The 21,818-nt window shown below is 34.5% G+C and overlaps 1 protein-coding gene across 2 annotated transcripts in view; it reads left to right on the top strand.

The window, feature by feature from the left end:
- Positions 1-21,471, top strand: part of LOC306871064 (dynamin-1-like) — a 32,243-nt gene extending 10,772 nt beyond the window's left edge. Inside the window, exons 6-20 of one of the 2 annotated variants that reach the window (XM_079418749.1) lie at positions 1,733-1,893; positions 2,027-2,169; positions 2,650-2,785; positions 2,879-2,946; positions 3,176-3,314; positions 4,405-4,491; positions 4,594-4,664; positions 5,102-5,153; positions 7,779-7,892; positions 14,248-14,357; positions 15,310-15,421; positions 15,861-16,034; positions 16,185-16,426; positions 18,133-18,330; positions 20,446-21,471. In XM_079418749.1, the coding sequence (XP_079274875.1) occupies positions 1,733-1,893; positions 2,027-2,169; positions 2,650-2,785; positions 2,879-2,946; positions 3,176-3,314; positions 4,405-4,491; positions 4,594-4,664; positions 5,102-5,153; positions 7,779-7,892; positions 14,248-14,357; positions 15,310-15,421; positions 15,861-16,034; positions 16,185-16,426; positions 18,133-18,330; positions 20,446-20,503 (1,865 nt within the window). In that variant the 3' untranslated portion in view covers positions 20,504-21,471. The remainder of the gene's footprint in view (positions 1-1,732; positions 1,894-2,026; positions 2,170-2,649; positions 2,786-2,878; positions 2,947-3,175; positions 3,315-4,404; positions 4,492-4,593; positions 4,665-5,101; positions 5,154-7,778; positions 7,893-14,247; positions 14,358-15,309; positions 15,422-15,860; positions 16,035-16,184; positions 16,427-18,132; positions 18,331-20,445) is intronic. The other variant, XM_079418750.1, reaches the window with a different exon arrangement.
- Positions 21,472-21,818: the final 347 nt, after the last annotated feature.

Genomic DNA, 21,818 nt, shown 5'->3' on the forward strand with positions numbered 1-21,818 from the left:
CCATTGTGTATGAAATGTGCTATATAAATAAACTTGCCTTGCGTTATCTTGTCACATTCAGTTACAAAGTGAATTACTTGAATAACACAAATTATTTATTTTACATTTAAAATGGCAAAATTTGACAAAATTAGTAATGTTGGTTGTTACTGTCAATCATTTAACATTTCTGTCATAAAACCTTTGATAAATATTTATGTGTAACTACTTACAGCTTACCTTGCACCATCCTAATAACATACAGTTCAATGTATAATGGAGTACAGCAGAACAGCATCAATCATATCAAATATTTGGGGGGACAGTTTGACCAGTTTTGATTACTGATGATAAATCAGATTTATTCACCACTCAATGTTAAATAAATATGTGTCTGGTCTCTTGAAAGCAAAATATAGGTCAGGAAAAAAAATGTATAAGGAGGTTATGCATTTATTTATATATTTATTTGTCTATAAGGGCACTCAGACATAAAAACACTCCAAAACATCCAGGAGAGCAAAAAATGGCTATTATACCTGCAACACACTTCAGGGAGAAATATGCTGTAGAGGACATTTGTGCTTTTGAAGCCTTTGATGCAATATTAAGTCTAAGTCTGGGTGGTGATGGCGCAGTGGATAAGACACATGCCTTTGGTGTGAGAGACCCGGGTTCGAATCCACTGTGAGACACCAATGTGTCCCTGAGCAAGACACTTAACCCCTAGTTGCTCCAGAGGCGTGCGACCTCTGACATATATAGCAATTGTAAGTCGCTTTGGATAAAAGCGTCAGCTAAATGAATAAATGTAAATGTAAGTCTGCCAGTGCATTTTAGCAGCTGCTAGTCTTTTTGCACTTGTAGATGACCTTTCTCCCCTACTATTCAGTAACATTACATTTACTTCCACTTTTAGTCATTTAGCAGATGCTTTCATCCAAAACAACTTACAAATGAGGACAAAAGAAGCAATCAAACCAACAAAAGAGAAACAATATACAAGTGCTGTGACACTCCCTAGCTGTTTCTTGAAGATGGCTAAAGACTCAGCTGCATGGATTGAGTTGTGCAGGTCATTCCTCCAGCAGAGAACATTATAACATTATTGATTACTTGTCACATAGAATATTCTTTTTACCTGGTTCCTTACTAGATAACACACTTCCCTTTAAAATTAGACTAGTTTATTCAATGAACGTATTTAAATTAAGGAAAACTTTTTTTAACAACAAGACTAAAACAAGTTCTTTTAAACAAATGACTTGCTGGATTTAAGTTATGCTATTATTTTAGACGATAACAAGCAATAAAATGCTAAAGACAATTACATTTATCGTTACTATATACAACATCAGATGAGCAGGTAGGAAGAGATTGGTCTCAGTACTGGCATTAATGCTGTTATTGCTTATTAACTGACACAATGCACATCATGGTCATCATGTAGCCATCCATAATAACCGAACTCCATCATAACTGAACATTAAATGCCAACACGTCTTTCTCTTTACTGAAAAACACATAAAATTACACTTAATTTCACCATTTACTCTCCTAATGCAGTTTCTAATGTACATGGTCCCATTTATTTCCTCATAACTTTACATTTAAGAGCTTATTTAGTCAAAATGTGTTATAATCCACCTTGTGAAAGTAATTTAACAGCTATAGTTATTTGTTGACTGTCCAGTGTTTTACGTTTGGTCATGCTGATTGCCTGTAACAATGTCAAACTGAATGCTCCCTGTAGGCTACATTGGGGTTGTGAACCGCAGTCAGAAGGACATTGATGGCAAGAAGGACATCACTGCTGCAATATCAGCGGAGAGGAAGTTCTTTCTCACCCATCCAGCCTATCGACACCTGGCTGATCGCATGGGGACTCCGTACCTGCAGAAAATTCTTAACCAGGTTGAATGACAGCGAGAGTCACTCATGCAACTGTTTTTCTGCATGTTTTTAATATACCCCACTGCCATTTTGATAAAAAAATGTTATCTCTCAGATTTATAAATCTGAGTAAGTGGTTTCTGTTCTCATTTAGCAATTAACTAACCACATCCGAGACACTCTGCCAGGACTGAGGAACAAACTTCAGAGCCAGCTACTGTCCATTGAGAAAGAGGTGGAGGAGTACAAGCACTTCCGCCCCGATGATCCTTCTCGCAAAACCAAGGCTCTGCTACAGTGAGTCTGACATTTACTGCACATTTCAACATTTACAGCCCATGCACATAACTACCGTTCAAAAGTTTGGAGTCAGATTTTTAAAGATTTGTTGTCGGTGGTGTCAAAAGAAATTCATATTTTTGGATTCATTAAAGGATTCATCAAGGATTCATTAAATTGATCAGTGACAATTAAGACATTTATGATGTTATGAAATAATTCTGTTTTAAATAAATTATGTTCTCTCAAACTTTCTTTTCATCAGAGAATCCTGAAAAAATTATAAAAGAATCATTGAACACTGAAAATGAGCAAAATTCAGAATTGCCTTCAGAGGAATAAATTGCATTTTTAAAGTATATTAAAAACCCTTTGTAGGGTCACGGGGGTCTAGTCCAAACTTTTGAACAGTAGTGTATCATTATGCGTGTGTGTTTCTGTGTGCAGGTACAGTATGTATCTGTGATTGCACATAAAACACTGTTCTCTGGTTTAAAGGATGGTGCAGCAGTTTGCGGTGGATTTTGAGAAGTGCATTGAGGGTTCAGGAAACCAGGTGGACACAGTGGAGCTGTCTGGAGGTGCGAGGATCAATCGCATCTTTCATGAGCGCTTCCCCTTCGAGCTGGTTAAGGTAATTTCATCATACTCATGTACTCTAAGAGCAAAATTACAGTATATAACACCTCTAAAAGTAGGTGTTTCTGTGTCTGTTAATGATAACTAGATGGAGTTTGATGAGAAAGAGCTTCGTAAGGAGATCAGTTACGCCATCAAGAACATCCACGGTATCAGGTGGGCGTCTGCTTCTACCTCAAACACACAGTCACAGACATTCAACAGCTCTCCTACTTTGAGATCAAACTCGCTTTGATGTTACTGTGACATTCTGAGCTACTGCACGCTAGATTTAAAGTGCTGTACTATGAGAACCATGTCATGAAATATGAATTGCAATGACAAACATCTGTAAAGCACACGATTTAAATCTCTGACTGCTCTGTTCATCCCTTTCACTTGTCAGAACCGGTCTGTTTACTCCAGACATGGCCTTTGAGACTATTGTTAAACGGCAGATTGCAAAGATCAAAGAGCCATGTCAGAAATGTGTGGACCTTGTCATCACTGAGCTGGTCAATACAGTCAGGCAGTGCACCAAGAAGGTAAAGCTCCACAGCTTTACATACGCTACAATTCAAAGGTTTGGGGTCTGTAGATTTATTTTTTTCTATTCTGCAAGAAAACATTATTTTGATCAGAATGTCACAAAATATGTCTATTTTAATAAATGCTGTTCTTTAGAACTTTCTATTCATCAAAGAATTTTGAAAATACAGTTTTCCACAAAAGTATTCAGCAGCACAACCTTTTTTGACAGTAATAAGAAATGTTTCTTGAGCACCAAATCAGCATATTAGAATGATTTCTGAAGGATCATGTGACACCGAAGACTGGTGCTTTGCCATCACTGGAATATATTGCATTTTAAAATGTATGCAAGTAGGGGAAAAAGGTTAAATTGTGGTTGTAAATTGTAATCACATTATTAGTGTTTCACTTTATTTCTGATCAAATAAATGCAGTCTTGGGTAAAACATCAAATAATCTTACTGACACCAAAATCATGTTTAAATTTTCCATATATATAACCTTATATGATGCCACTTCGAGTAAATTTTAGCCTGTGTCAAGAACATGTACACATCATATTTAACCCCTGAATAAAAATTATTTAATTTTTTTAATTAATTAATATAAGAAAGTAATTAAATTCAATGAATAAAAAAAAAAAAAAAAAAAAAAAAAAAATTCTATGTTTGAATTGTGGCATTATTTTGATTCACACAAAAATTTCTCAAAAATAATACATTGTTTAAATTGTAAAATATTGCATTTCCCAGAAAGCATTTCAGTTATAAAAAATAAATAAAACATCGAGATTCTTATTATAATAATAAGAATTGGGATGGGGGATTTGGTTAATTGTCAGCTAAATAATGCAAAACTATTTTCCAGCAATTAAATGATAATTTTTACATTAGGCTTCATTGTCTAATGCATATAAGAATTTATTATTTTAATTGAGGGGTGAATATCATTCAGACATGTTTTTCCGTGAGCTCCATTCATGAACTGATAATCACTGAAATCCCTTGTCCATTTGTCTGCAGTAATAAGATTTGCTTGAACAATAACCTCCGCTTATTGTCTCAGCCGTTGTAGTTTATCCAGTATGTTTTTTTTTTGGAACAGCTGGCTCAGTACCCCATGCTTAGAGAGGAAATGGAGAGGATTGTCACCCAGCACATCCGAGATCGAGAGAGTCGCACCAAGAATCAGGTACCTGCTAACCCTCACATGTACAAACTCATGTGGTAAAACCAAGCTAGAGCTTCAACTGAAAAATAAGTAGTGACATGTATATTCTTTTCCTGCCATTAGGTCATGTTACTAATTGACATCGAGTTAGCATACATGAACACCAATCATGAGGATTTCATCGGTTTTGCAAAGTAAGAACATTGTTAACCATTTACTAGCATTATTGTTTATCATTTAAAACCGCAAACAGCTAAACACTCCAACATAACTGTGAGGAGATCATCAGGTTCATAGAAACTATTTAAAGAACCATCATTAAATGAGCTGAGGCTGAGAGCCTTGTTCAAAGGTGCAGTGATGATAGACATGTCATGATGTCATCCCTAGACATGCACAGTAGACCTACAGACTGATTCATATAGACATCCTAAATGTGACTGTACAGTAATTTTGCAGTTTAAAAGGGTCTGTTTGACATACATTTTAGTTAATATTCTAATCTTCTATCAGTTTCGACCTTTATAAATCCTTTGGCAGAATCAAATCCATGGAATTTATTATTGAATCTGATCACCACTATTGAACGAAGCCTAGCTCTTATTTCTTTTTTTTCTGTTTATCACTTCAGTGCCCAGCAGAGAAGCAGTCAGATGAATAAGAAGAAGGCTACTGGCAATCAGGTAAACACAAGACAGAATGAACAGATGCTGCGTCCTGCGTGCATCACACAGCCTGGACAGATGTTTGCCGCTTCACTCAAAAATGACTTATGTAGGAACAGCAGACGCAGGTCTATAATTGGACACTGTATCACTCAGTCTCTGTCATTTTATGAGATTTTAATTATTGAGAACAATGGTGGGTGTTGTTTTGTAAAATGCTCTTTAAAAGTAAGAAATAATTAGAGCTTGGTTGAAAAAAGTGCTTCATTAGCCACTGGCAAACATGAAGAAAGAAACAACTGAATTAGAGAATTCCTAATTAGTTATTAAACAACAACTATATTGACCATGCAGTTATATCTGATACATATATCCTCTAGTATACCAAGGATGGCTGCATCCAAAATGTGAAACTGAAGAAATGAGCAGAGCAGAAAAAAATGAATTAAATTAATAAAAAAAATATTATATTTATATATATTATATATAAAAAAAATTAGTGCTGTCAAATGATTAATCGCGGTTTATTGCATCCAAAATAAAAGTTTTTATTTACATAATATATCTGTGTGTACTCTATATATTTATTATGTATATATATAAATACACACACACACATACAGTATATATTTTGAAAATATTTACATGTATTGACATGTATATATTTATATTCATATAATTTATATATAAATACATTTAATATATAAACATAACATTTTTCTTAAATATATACATGCATGGGTGTGTATTTATATATACATAATAAATATACACAGTACACACATGCACTATGTAAACAAAAACTTTTATTTTGGATGTGATTAATCGTTTGACAGCACTAAAAAATATAAGAAATAGTATGTAATATGTGAACTGTTTAATTGCAATGTGCATGACTGTTGCAAAAAAATTAAAATAAATACAAAACAATCTTCAAGAGCATGATAGGTCTACCTTTATTTTAGACTGAATTTTATTAATCATTTTCCAGTAGTTTTTAAATTTCTAAATACATATATCATGATATCTGTTGTTATTCATCATGCATATCATGAATTATCTTACAGCATGTTCTATTTAGGTTTTTTGTATGTCTTATGTCTTATGTTAGTGCTGTGAACTAGTTACTGAACTATCTTAGCATCTTTCTGCTACTTTTGTGTTCTGTACATCTTGTCTATTCTCACTGCTGCATTTTCCAGTTTATAATTACCTATCTTAAACCCTGTCTTTGCTTTGCTACTGTTGCTATGCCAATGCGCCTCAGGATGAGATAATGGTAAGTGTGCATTGACTGCGACCTCTTTGTTTTTGTGTCTGCTAATGCACTTTGGCCTTTTAATATAAAATGGATTTGAAAAATAGCATTACATGTTGATTATTATGGCCCGCATTATGGTGTATTTGTTTAAAACAGAAACACAAATAGCTTTTTATGATCATTAATTAATCCTGACCTTTTCCGATAAAGTTGAGTGCTTTTGCACTATGCCACTGCACTGGAGAGGCTGCTGTGAAACTAAATAAGGTTTCCAGTGGAAACCCATTGCACTCATGAGAGTTCTAGCTAATCTGCTAGAGACATGACGTTCATGGGTTTTTTCTCAGAGAACAAATGTATTGAACAAATATATTACACCTTGAATGCACTCTAGGTTACTTTGGGTAAAAAGAAGTCTTCCGGATGTAATGACAGTAAATCCTGAAAGCGCACACTAGTCAATTACAGTAGAAAATTTGGAGAAATTAATTTTTTACATTTACACCTGAAAAGAATTTTAAAAAGCATACCAAATGCTAAATAAAAATTGTGAAATTCATGTAGATTTTGAATCTATTTTGTTTAAATTGTAATGCTGGAAATATTATTTGTAGTGCTTTCAAACGATTAATTGCGATTAATCACATACAAAATATATATTTTTTAAAATAATATATGAGTGTGTTCTGTGTATATTCATACACAGTAATTATATATAATACACATAATTTATTTTATAAATAAATATTTTTAATATACAAAAATATTTTTCTGAAATATATACATGCATGTGTGTGTATTTATATATACATAATAAATATACACAATACACATACATATATTATGTAAACAAAACCTTTTATTTTTGGTGTGATTACTTGTGATTAATTGTTTGACAGCACTAATTTGTCATCTTTATTTTTAATAATTTATCCATTTTATTTGATCTGATATGTATTTGTAATAATATAAAACTTTTATTGTCTTCTTTTTTCTTTTATTTATTTTAAAAGATCTTACTCTTCCCAGGCTTTTTGACTAATGGCCCTACTATATTTGCACTGATCTTTTCATTTGTTCTTCTGTGAAATCCCACAATCGCATACACATCGTTTTCAAATTTATTACATTGGGTTCTGGAACACTTGATTCTGATTGGTCAATGACAACATTCTGCATTCAGATATGTTTGTATAAGGACCGCTAAGCTACATAATTGGTCATTGTCCCAACTGATTTCCTATATAGCAGTACAAGTTCATGTCTCTCGTATCATTCCTCTTTATTATTGATTTCTTGTCCATTTATTTATATATTTTATAAGTATAACAAAGTCTAACAGTATGTTATCCTCTACATCCCATTTGTTTGCCTTTGTCTAGGTGATCAGAAAGGGTTGGCTGACCATCAATAATATTGGCATCATGAAAGGAGGAGCGAAGGAATACTGGTTTGTCCTGACTGCTGAGAATCTGTCCTGGTACAAAGATGATGAAGTGAGTGCCCTCCGTTTCTTCTTGCAGTGCTTTTATCTGAAGCGACTCACAGGATAATCTGTACAGGGCAGGTAGCCCTGGAGCTCATGTCTTTTCTTATACTCTGGGCTCTGTATTTTAGTATTATTTCCACCAGAAGTAATGCTATATTTAGTCTATTTCACAATGAAAGCATCTTATCCTACCAGTAACCCATGCTGTAAATGCACCGCAAAACACTGGATCCAAGAAAAGAGAATTGAGACAGATGAGGTCATACAGTATAAATGAGCACATTAGTTCTGTTTCTTATTTCCGTAATGACCAGGCATTTTGCCATCTTGGCGGTCTGATCAAGCACAGGTGTTACGGTACCGTCGTGACCCCCGCCCTACCCCCACTGTCAGTCCAAACTGGAGGCATGAGGAGAAGCAGACCAGGGGCTGTTGGGAGGGCTGCTCTGGGGGTTGGGAAGGTGGCATATGGTTTTCATTACCATACATACCAGATTTTGGTCCAACACTTCCCAAAAGCCCTCGCTCTAGTTAGTTTAAGCATGCAGAGAAAGTCCTTTTAAAACAAAGGAGTTCCTGGTCCAAAATGACTTACTGTTTAGAAAAAAATATCCATTTTGTATATAATTGTTTTTCATTTAATCTCCTCATTTTTAAAAACCACAGTTATGTCCTGCTTATGCCAAAACTATTTCCTTGTGGTCCAAGTGGATGAAATAATAGTCCAAACAATGACAATTATATACAGAGAAAAGACTTTTATTTTCCATCAAATCATCATTTCACTTTCCATCAAGTAACATTTTTCTTTCTTTCTTTCTTTCTTTCTTTCTTTCTTTCTTTCTTTCTTTCTTTCTTTCTTTCTTTCTTTCTTTCTTTCTTTCTTTCACTCTTAAATATATAAAATATTTATTACTCTTATTATTTAGAATGAAAGACACACATGTACTATATATATATATATATATATATATATATATATATATATATATATATATACACATATAGAATATATATATATATATAGAACAATAATGACAATAAATAATAAACATGAATAATTAACATGAATAAACAAATAAGCATTATTTGTTTAACTTAATTATTTGCATAACTTAATTGATTTTTCTTCAGAGGAGGTTTCTAAATGTCTCCAGGGAAAGTTTTGTCAGATTTAGCTAACCTCGCTGTGTAATCCGCTTCCCCAAAGACGCTTAAATACACAGACGTTACTTAGCACATGAAGGCATGCACATTTCCATAGGAAGACATACAGAGTCATGACGACAAGACTGTTGATGAACAGAAATAGTTGATGTGTGTGCACCCCCCACACAGCCTAACCAATGTGCAGACTACTGTACAATCTGTACGCCCTGAACAGGTAGTCTGAACACTGGGAAAGCGGGGCGGGCATGACGCTTCATGGGGAGATGAGATGAATCCAACAGCACTAAGGAATGAATGTGTACAAAACATTAAATATCATAACGTACACCATGTACATGCACATATTAAATTGTGTTAATGAACATAACTTTTTGTGAGTATCACCACACCCTTTCACACAAGCAAATGTTCTGTTTTTCAAATGTTTTTTGTTGGAAGAGAGTGTGGAAAAAAGGAGATGAGAAGGTTAATGTTAATTACTGACCACTGATTTCTAATTCGCTCTCAAATGCTGTTGCGATAATATCACATCAATTATTGATATATTTTAGTTCATATATCCATTTCAGTTTGCCTAGCTGTGTGAAAATATCTATCCAGTCCATTGTCCCTCCTTAAGTCAGATCTGTTTCTACCATACGCAAACGATAAATACTTCAAAGGGACAAGAAATACCTCAAAGTTCGTGCATCTGATTTGGCATTAGATCAGATTTGCCATTAGATGTTCCGATTGTCCTCCGAAAACCTTCATCCTTCCTTTTCTCCGTTCCTGTCTCTCTTTTTCTCTGACTCCATTTGTCTGGACGTCCGAGTGTGTGAAATGCCAAAAGAGTGGTAAGTGAGTGGAGGAGGAGGAGGAGAGGAGGGTCCTTTAAAACCTCTGAGTGTTTGATGGTGGTATGAGAAGGCGAAGAATGTGGGTGGCAAAAAGCATTGGGTTTCCTGGCCCTTTCACCCCTGTCGACTCATAAAATCCATCTTAAATTAGGAGCAGAGTCTTTGAAAACAGATATACAAAATGATAAGATATGCAGCATTTGCATCGCAAAAATTAGTTTGTAACACACAGCGTCTTTCGTACCTTCAAATGTGGATTTTCAGAATCGACGTGGCAGAATTTTGACTCATGGAAGAGCTGAAAGGAGGGAGAGAAAGAGGTGGAGCTTTTTTTCCGTTTTCCCCCCGCCTTAATTTTATGTTTCTTTTCTTGTTAAACAGGAAGTGAGAGGTCAGAGGTCACAAAAGAGTAAGACGAGGAAAGCTGGTACTGATGAAGACCTGTCAGACTCAACATTTGCTTTGAGATGTATTTCTGACATCTGTGTGTGCTTATGTGTGTGTGTGTGTGTGAAGGTGTGGGTGGTGTTGCTGTCTGAGTTTCTTGGCATGGAGATGGAATTGTAATATCTCCAGATGTGTAGTCCTGTGGTCTGTACCTCTCTTCATGCTGCTATTTATTCTGAAGCTCACTTCCTCTGCCTGTACTGGATAAAGGGCTCTTTATACTGGCTTACAACCCCCCTAACGATTACACACATGCATTTTGGTGTTTTAAAACACTCCTGTAGACGAGGTGCTTCAGAAGTTAGGGCTGAAGTTTAGGCGCACCGCAGAATGTTCCTCTGAAATGCAGGAGGGATCTTATTAAATGTGGAGATGGTGATATGGTGGTGACTTATAAACAAGAGGCATTAATCATCCTCGCACCATTTGATCCGTCCTTGGGGTCGGGGGCTCCCCTTACATTGGTTTTTGTGGACATTAATCTCTGAAACTGGCAGTTTTGATGGAAAGTTTATTGTCACAAGACGACACCATCTGCTCAGTCAGCGGTTCTGAAGCCCTGTGTTTGAAAATGTTCTGGGTTCAAGATAAAGTCAGCTCTATCTACAGCATCTTTGGCTTGCTGGCGATTACCACAGACAATCATTTAGACTCGTTCATTAGTTTGTAAAAACAAGCAAAAATGTGTTTACTGCAATACAGTTACAATAGAAGGCTGTTTGTAGATCACATTCGTACATTCTTCGGTTTTGACCATTTAAAATTCGTATTTTTTTTTAATATATTCAATTCTGGAAATTATTGCAAGTGCATTAAGGTGTCAAAATATTATGATGTACAGAATAAAAATGGATATTCATTTAAATAATTTGTTCTCATTCTGATTTATATATTATTATTAATAAAATGTAGTAATACTTTACAATAAGGTACCATTTGTTAACATTCACTACATTAGCTAAAGTACTACTAATTAATAATCTTAATTAATGATAATTGCAACATTTACTAACACATTAACAAAATCAAAAGTTGTATCTGTTGATATTAGTTAATGGAGCTCAGCTAATTTGAACTAACAATGAACAGTTGTGCTTTTACTAACTAATGTAAACAAAGATTCTTAGATAATGTTACAAATTATTAGTTTTGCTCTGTTACATTAACTAATAGTACCTTTTTTAAAGTGTTATATATTAAAATAATTATTAATGTATAAAAATCTTAAAATGCAATATGAGAAATATTAACTTTTTTACATACTTTTTTTGGAAACATACAGTTCTTGAAATTTCAATAATCACAAAATGAATTGTGGTTAATTAATATAAACACTCCCAGTTCATAAGAAAATTGAAAATACTATTGGCTTTGTCATAATTGCAGCAGAAATACCTTACCTTACATATGAGTGACATGTTTATAAGTATTTATATTTAACAAACAATAGTTTCCAATTGAAATGTACATCTTTTCACAGCTGAACAAAAATAACTGTCAAACTGATTTAATTTGATTCATAATATTTATGATAATACAAATGCAAAAATATTTACTCTTTAAATTAATCATAGCCTTGGTACAGTCATCTTTATAATTTGTGACCCTGGACCACAAAACCAGTCATAAGGGTCATTTTTTGAAATTGAGATTTTTACATAATCTGAAAGCTGAATAAATAAGCTTTCCATTGATGTATGGTTTGTTAGGATATGCAATATTTGGCCGAGATACAACTATTTGAAAATCTGGAATCTGAGGGTGAAAAAAAAATCTAAATACTGAAAAAAAATCACCTTTAAAATTGTCCAAATGAAGTTCTTAGCAATGCATATTACTAATCAAAAATTAAGTTTTGATATATTTACAGTAGGAAATTCACAAAGTATCTTCATGGAACATGATCTTTATTTAATATCCTAATTATTTTTGGCATAAAAGAAAAATCAATAATTTTTACCCATACAATGTATTTTTGGCTTTTGCTACAAATATACCCCAGCGACTTAAGACTGGTTTTGTGGGCCAGGGTCACATTCAAAGTTTGGTGCCCATGTGCCAAACATGTCTAATGATTATTCACTAAAAAAGCAAATACATAAGCTCTGCTCCTGAATTATACATACGCAGGCATCCTCTGTGATTTTATGAGACTCTGCGTGTGATTCAACGGTTTTCTTTCCTCAGACTTGGGAGTCTCTTTAAAGTCTGTTATTTCTGGATATGGTGCAGTGGAGGAAAATTATCATAAATTTCAGGGTAAATTATTGAACCATAGACTATGAATGCCGGTCTAACGAGAGGCACTACTTTCTTTTCTTTTTTGGGAGCAGACAGCTGAGAAAAGACTACATGATGAAAAGAGAGATTAATGAGATGAGATGGGATGAAACTAACTCCTTATGCTAAAAGTTACTAATAATTGAAAGTAGTTCAACTACTACAGTACAGCTTCCCTTTTAAAAGAAAGTGATTTGCATCAAGCCACTAAGAAAAAGATTCTACAATCACAACAAAGCTATTTAAAGGAACAATAAAAAAAATCTGATTACTGATTATCTGATTGAACAAAGCAATTCACTATACCTACTTTTTACGTGTTTGATTATTACCTTAGGTCTTTCAGATGCAAATATATATGTAAAATATATATATTAACCCATTCACACGTGAGCTTAAAAAACAGCAATGTAGTGCTTCTTGCACTACATCACTACTCATTGTGGGGACATACAGTGGAATGAAATGTCATGCCTCGTAGGACCACGGTGCTACATAAATACAGACATACAACAATGAAGTAAAAAAACACTATAAACCTATACACTACTAACCTACTGACAGATTTAACTATAAGTATACTATATATAAGTATTTACCCTATACAAACTAAAAAATAGAAGATAAAAAATACAAACTATACGAATGCTTCACATAAATTTACATCAATTTATGAAAGCTACGTTATATTTTACAGCAGCTATGTATAGCTATAAGTTGGACTATCCGAGAAAAATATTCTTTACATTTACGTTTTCATGTTTTTACACCACATTGAGACTTTGAGGACTTAAATTGAAATAAATGTTAATTAAAGAGCCCACACACGGTTTTATTTGTCACAACTGATATAAATGTGAATATTGTTGCTACTTTGTAGTTGTTATTTTTATATCATATCTTTATAATAGAGTACTGACATGAAGTGTTAAGTATAGTTGATATACAGATCATTTTGTGTTGATGCTGAAATGCATTCCTCTGGTGGTTTGTAAGTGGGTTACTCTTCTAATATGTGGATGCTTCACACCGTTAGCATGCAAGTGTTTTCATCTTCACTCCCTCTCCTCCTCCTACACGCTTCATTATGTCATCTCTCTGCTCTCACTTTTGTATTCAAAAGGGATAAGCATCAATCAGATTGAAAAATCAACCTTTTTCTGTCCCCTTTAGGTACAGTATATGAGAAAAACACGTTTTAATCTTTAAGAGCAGAGTTTAATTCAGTTTACAGGATTTCCATCTCCAGCTGGTGTATTGCTGATTACGTGTGCTAGTCATAAATCATGATACTTAGTGTGCCATTGCAGGCTTCCAGTGTGGAATCAATATTCACATCACAAGTACTTGTTACCCCTTTAGTGTTATAGCTGATGGGACTGACATGTAAGCACTAACTATTGTTTAATTCCTCTCAATTTCTAAATGTGTTCATACAGATTTATGCAATCATAAAAGAGTGCTAAGCTAGCAGTTTAAGTATTGTATTCTGCATTTGCAATATGGTTAAAGGAAATACAGGTTCAGCAAATACAACTCTTCAGTAGGCAGTCCCTGATCTGGTAGTGTTCTCTTTTGCTTTGTTTTTTTTATTAACTTTTTAATTGTGCTTATTGCCCTCTTCAGGAGAAAGAGAAGAAGTACATGCTGCCATTGGACAACCTGAAGCTCAGAGATATAGAAAAGAGTTTCATGTCCAGCAAGCACGTGTTTGCTCTCTTTAACACCGAGCAAAGGTTAGAGAAAATATTTTACTCACTGTAGAGCTTTCAAAAATAAAGAAATACATTAATATACTTAATGCTAAATTTATCTGAATATAAACTGAACAAGACGGTGGCTAGACACCTTCCTGTTCATTTTCTAGTATTCCATTGGCCCTGCGCACCTGCAGTAAAAAGATTTATTTCTTCCTGTTTGGAGTGCTACAATTCTCTTAAGTTAACACAATTTAAAATAGCTGTTTTCTGTTTGAATATATTTATTTTATATTTATTATTATAATGTAATGTATTCTCATGATGGCAAAGCTGATTTTTCAGCTTCATTAATCCTATGATTTCATATGAACCTTCAAAAATTCTTGTAATATGCTGATTAGGTGCATGCATAATAAGCATTAACACATATAATAAACATTTATTATAAATAAATACAATTTATAGAATAATTTAATACTGATTTGTGACCCTGGAAAACCACACAAAACCAGTCATAAGGGTCAACTTTGTGACACTGAGATTTACACATCATCTGAAAACTGAATAAATAAGCTTTCCATTGATGTATGGTTTGTTATTATAGGACAATATTTGGCAATAAAATCAGTCTTTAAAAAAGTCTTTAAAATGGTCCAAATGAATTTCTAAGCAATGCATATTACTAATCAAAAATTAAGTTTTGCTATATTTACGGTAGGAAATTTACAAAATATATTTATGGGACATAATCTTTACTTAATATCTGAATGATTTTTGGCATAAAAGAAAAATCGATAATTTTGACCCATACAATGTATTGTTTGTTAGCTATTGCTACAAATATACCCGTGCAATTTATGACTGGTTTTGTGGTCCAGGGTCACATTTATACAATTTACATCTCCATTGGCGCTATTGTCTGGTCATTTTTATTTCATAAACACAATATGACTCATTGTTCTTGCATGTTGTTGGACCGTTGTCTCAGGAACGTGTATAAAGACTATAGGCAGCTTGAGCTGGCTTGCGACACTCAGGAGGAGGTGGACAGCTGGAAGGCGTCCTTCCTACGAGCTGGAGTTTACACAGAGCGCATCACTGTACGTGAATGCTTCCACTGATCATCTCTCAGTCATATTAACTTATTAACTCATTACTGTGCTGTAACAGCTACCACATTTATAACCAATCACCAATGCAATTCTAACAAACATTGATAGCTTACTAACTTAATTAACTTATTGTACATTCTTTGCTACATCTGCAGGATAAAGAGAAGGTAAGTTTTTCTCAGACTGATTTTTCTCTCTTCCAAATCTGTCATATGCAAACATATTCCTCTCTGAATATCAGTATGTGTTGTATTTAACGAAATGATGGTGTAAACTCCACCACTGGTTGTGGATGGAGATCAAATAAACTGTGATCTAGTGATAGGATTTAATTTGCTTCATTATTCCACTCTTTGTTCCTCAGTGTGTGCCTAATTTTATTACTGCCAGTAATGTGTGAATGTCAATATGTGTTGCTGGTCCTCAGCAGAGTGATGCTAGTGAGGAGAACGGCTCAGATGGCGTTATGCACTCCATGGATCCTCAGCTTGAGAGGCAGGTGGAGACCATCAGGAACCTTGTGGATTCCTACATGGCCATTGTCAACAAGACTGTTCGGGACCTCATGCCCAAGACCATCATGCATCTCATGATCAACAACGTAAGCTGTGTTTACCATGATGTTTGATATCAAATAAGAATCATATAAGTTAGTTTCTTACTGGATGTTTCTTAGAGCTGCAGTTCCAGGCAAATACATAGCTGACATGGCACTTTTTCTTAGTCTTTTTCCTGCTTCCACTTCCCATAGACTAAGGAATTCATCCATGCTGAGTTGCTGGCTAGCTTGTACTCATGTGGAGACCAGAACTCTCTTATGGAGGAGTCAGCAGAACAGGCTCAGCACAGGGAGGAGATGCTGCGAATGTACCACGCTCTGAAAGAGGCCCTCAACATCATCGGGGACATCAGCACCAGCACCGTCACCACTGCCATGCCACCGCCGGTGGATGACTCCTGGCTGCAGGTACAAGGAGGACCTTCAGGGCGCAGGTACTGTGTCAAAAATTTTATTCAATCGGCAATGTTTTTGATGTGAGTTCCAGTGTACACTTATATTTTAATGAAGAATTTGAATGATGTGGTTTTTCATTTGATCAGTATTTCATACTGAAACAGGAAATTGAGGTGAAATGTATCAAAGATCATTTTTGAATAGCTGATTGCCATTACTTCATCCTAGCCCAGTTAAACCATCATTTGTATTTGATATTGCCACAAAACCCTGATTTTGATTTCATGAGGTCTGTAATATTTGTTTGGTATTGTATTACTTAGTATTGTCTTAATAAGCTTGTTTAAGTTTTTATGGTTTAAAGTAGTTTTAAGATTGAAGTAGTTTTAAAAACATAAAAAAGTTTTAAGTAGTTTTAAGATTGATTGTAATCGTTTTAAAAGCTGGAAATTTGGATGTTTTATAGTATTAGTTTACTCCAGAATTAAAATTTCCTGACAATTTACTCACCCCCATGTCATCCAAGATGTTCGTGTCTTTCGTTCTTCAGTCGAGAAGAAATTAAGTTTTTTGAGGAAAACTTTCAGGGATCTTTAGTGGACTTCAGTGGGACTCAATGGGTTGAAGGTCCAAATTGCAGTTTCAGTGCAGCTTCAAAGGGCTCTACACAAGCCCAGTCAAGGAATAAGGGTCTTATCTAGCTAAACGATTGGTCATTTTCTAAAAACAATTTAAATTTATATACTTTTTAACCACAAATGCTTGTATCTCACTAGCTCTGTGATGCATGTCCACGACTTCATGCATTACATAGTCATGTTGGAAAAGATTTGTGGTTGAAAAGTATATAAATTGTAATTCTTTTTAGAAAATGACCGATTTTTATGCTAGATAAGACCCTTATTCTTCAGCTGGGATCATGTAGAACCCTTTGAAGCTGCGTTGAAACTGCAGTTTGGACCTTCAAGCTGGTCCCCTTTGAAGTCCACTTTATGGAGAAAAATCCTGGAATGTTTTCCTTAAAAACCTTTATTTCCCTTCAACTGAAGAAAGAAAGACATGAACATCTTGAATGACATGGAGGTGAGTAAATTATCAGGAAAGTTTAATTCTTTCAGATAGATGGTTTAGCATGTTTTAGAAGTTTCTATAAGTTGCTAGCATCTTTTAACATTTTAGTTGTGTTCCAGTCGTTGTGTGTTTGGTTGTGTTTTAAAGCCCCTACCGTTGTTTTTTTTATGGTTAATTAAGTGCATAATCCAGAACTTTGAAGTGTACTTTTGTCTTTTTGGAATTTTACACTAGAAAACGGCATAGAATTGTGCATAAGCCTGTCAAATGAGACACACCTTTTGTTAGGCATTGCTAACACAATTTAGCATGAAGCTAAAGCTAACTTGCTACTAGGCATCAAGCATGAAGCTAACTTGTTACTAGGCATCATAAACATTATTAACAGACATACAGGTTGGAAGATGGGCAGACGGACAGACAAAGAAAGAAAGAAAGAAAGAAAGAAAGAAAGAAAGAAAGAAAGAAAGAAAGAAAGAAAGAAAGAAAGAAAGAAAGAAAATGATGTACAGGACAAAAGATAGTTAGATAGATAGATAGATAGATAGATAGATAGATAGATAGATAGATAGATAGATAGATAGATAGATAGATAGATAGATAGATAGATAGATAGATAGATAGAACGATCTTTCTCAAGCCAAAATACTAATCTTTTTTATTTTCTCATCAGATCTCCCATGTCTAGTCCCACTCCCCAGCGTCGGGCCCCACCTGGACCCCCTCGTCCAGGTGGACGGACCGCCGCAGGACCCCCTACTGCTGGAGCACCTCCTGTGCCATTTAGACCTGGAGCATCTCCTGACCCCTTCAGCGGCCCCCCGCCCCAAGTCCCCTCTCGTCCCAACCGCATCCCACCAGGTGTCCCAAGGTGAGTCAGAGAATATATATATAAATGAAAGTAATAATGTTTCAGTGTAATTGTTCAGATGGTGTACATGCAAATGAAAGGGGGCCTTTGAAATGTTTAATTGAATTAAATACAGCCTAGTGGCCATAGAATGTGTTTTGAGTACTGTGGGGCGTAATACGAGTGTTAATGGTGTTGAGAGCAATGATCTACAAACTACCCTCCATTTACACCCTTTACAGCCCTTCTGCCCTGACCTGATCCCTGGTCTTTAACACAAGAAAGACAGATCAGTAACACTCTTCCTGCTATTTCTACTTCTCTCGCCTGTCACAATCCATTACTTTTTCTCAGCTCACACACTCCTACACACAGTCCAACTCAGAGCCCTGCACTAGCAAACCAATCACATTTTTTCAACTATGCTGGTTTTCTTTCTCCATCTCCTTGACATGAATCCATGTGCATATTCATTCAAACATTGTTTTAAATCATTCAGTTCAAGTATTGTTTGTACTATATAGTAACATCAATGCATCAGCGTTGTAAGATCATTCTCTCATGATATACATGTTTGGGAGGAAAATGTAAGGGAAACTGACCAGTTAAACGGGACAAAACATGGAGATGATATGTTTTTGCTTCCTCCATTGCCTCTTTTCTGTCGACCCATGTTCTCCTCAAACTCAAAATCCCTTCCACAATGATTCCGGTTATTGTTTCAGAATTTCTATCAGTGACCAATGAGGAGTTACGCAAATGGTATGTCTGACATATTGTCCTTATGTGACATCACACCGTCCTTGCATGGTTCCATCTTTAAATGTCCTAACATCTGCCTAACACCTATCATGGGAAGTCGTGGCCTAATGGTTAGAGAGTTGGACTCGTAATCCAAAAGTTGCGGGTTTGAGTCTCGGGCCGGCAGGGATTGTAGGTGGGGGGAGTGAATGTCCAGCGCTCTCTCCATCCTCAATACCACGACTGAGCAAGGCACTGAACACTCAACTGCTTGCCCACTGCTGTGTGTGTGTTCACTGCTGTGTGTGTGCACGTTGGATGGGTTAAATGCAGAGCATAAATTCCGAGTATGGGTCACCATACTTGGCTGTATGTCACTTTCACTTTCACATCATTCACTAGATAGGAGTATACCAGGCTGTCTATTATTTTTCTTAAGTCCTAATTTAAACTATGCTTAGAACTGCCATTTAATTTTATAAGGAAGAGATACCTGGTTGAACAACTTAGTTTCTAGCAATAGTTGTATTTAAGTTACCAAAAGTTTATAACATGGTTTAAAAAAAAATTTTTTTTTTATAATATTGAATTTATTTTATTAAATAAGTCACCATAAATAAACATTAATTAAAAATGGACAAATAATACAACTTTTTAAATTGTAATTTACTTTTTTAACAATGTTTTATTATTTGTCTTTTTTGAATGAATGTTTATTTATGGTGACTTAAACACAACTCTTTCTAAATTCAGTTAAATTCAATTCAATTAGTTGTGTTTAAGTCACCATAAATAAACATTCATTTAAAAAGTTTTATTATTTGTCTTTTTTTAATTACAGTAGGTTAAATTACAAAATGTTATTTTTTGTATTTTGTTTGTATTTTTTGCCAGGTTTTTAGCTATTAATTTAATTTAATTCAATTAATTTTTTTTTATTTAATGTGGGGCATATAGATCCTTTTTTTTAACACATATAGGTTTTGATATATGACATGTTGTTTATGTTTTTGTGTGATGTGTGAATACTTTTTTATTATTATAATTTAGTTGTTTTTTTTCTTTTTACAGAAAGTATTTCTAAACATCAAGCCTAAGTGAATTGGATTAAACAGTTTTAATCCAAGTTGTATTATTATTTTTTAAACTAAATTATAAATTAATTATTAATTATTAACGATTTATTATTCGTGTAGGTGTTTAATAACATGGCATTAGTGGTTCATGAAGCTTGTGTGTCATACAGTATATGTTCATTTTCAGAGTTCATTGTTACTGCCTTTGTCTTCATGTTCTTTTGTGTTGTTCCTAATTGTGTGACTTTTCCCCTGTTGTCTGTCTGTCCTCCTGTTTATACATCTGCGCCCATCAATCTGTCTGTTGTCATCTTTGAAGTCGGAGAGCGCCAGCCTCCCCCACCAGATCCAACAGAGACTTTCTCACTGAGCATTAACACTGGCGATCAGCAGACAGAGGAAAACCACTGACCCCTTTGCCACTGTATCACATGCATGCACACAAGCACAGTCCACATACATATCACATGTTTACTTGAAAGAGTATTAACTCTTCCACAAATATACACCAGGAATATTATAAATTGATCTAATAATTGTATACCGTTTACATTCACATGAGCACAGATGTGGTGCCATTATATTCCATTACCAGCATATATCCTGTATTTAGGAATGAAGAACACTAGTTATAAAATGCACAGGGATTGTCCATGTACCAGCCTATTTCACTGTTTGCTTCAACATTTATGCACATAGATGCTAGATGACACTGACATGTTTTTGCCTTTTTTAGCAACAACTAAGCCTTAACTAGCGTCTGACCAGTTCTTTAACGCCTGAATAAACATGACCTGCTTGCTTTTCTTTAAATATACCAAGTTACTTATGTTGCAGTCATATTTTCTTTCTTAACAAAGGAACAAGTTTCATTTTATGGATTTTTATGGATTTTTATATTGCCTTAAACGGTTTGGATTATTTTATTTTATTTTTTAACAAATTTTATAGTTTAAAGTTTTTTGATTCTCTGATTTAATATAGTCCATATTAATGTCTAAGTGTCATATTGTACCTCTCTGAGACTGATTTACATGAAAAGCGTTAACATTAAATCCTACAAAAAAAAGTAAGCGAGAATTAGTTCATATTCAGAACTGGTTTCAATTTAAAAAAAATAAGTTCATAAGACGTGTAGTTAAAACTAAAGTACATTTTATAGGATTTGTCTGGAGAATTTGCTATAAAAAATGAATAAATTCAATGTTTTGACCATTTTCGTTACACTAAATTATTATTTGGCAGTAAAAAAAAAGTTTCCCAAAAAACAAAAAGAATTGCTAATGGAATTGTTACGGAGTCAAAATCATTTAGAGGAATCACAGCTGGAGCTGTTAAATTCTATATATCTGAAAGGAGAAAAAAACAAAAAACATATATTCTTCACATTTGCCATCACCGTCACATTCACAAGTGCTAATATTAACTTAAGTGAAAAAAAACAAGCCATCATACCCACTTGACATTGACAAACCCATTCTCCTTACTATCCATGCTGTCATTTCCCAAGCTTTTTCCTTTTTTGTTTTATTTGTTGTTCTTTTTTGTCTTTTAGCCGTCCAAACAAAGGAAGCCCTTCTCACAGTGAGAATCCACATCCTTCATTTGACTCTTAGAGCCAATCGTCCTTCCTCCTCCTCCTCACCTCTTTCTGTCTCTCCACCGCCTCTCTTTCTCTGTGCTTTTCCTCTG

Source organism: Barbus barbus (assembly GCF_936440315.1).
Source record: "Barbus barbus genome assembly, chromosome: 6".
NCBI lineage: Eukaryota > Metazoa > Chordata > Actinopteri > Cypriniformes > Cyprinidae > Barbus > Barbus barbus.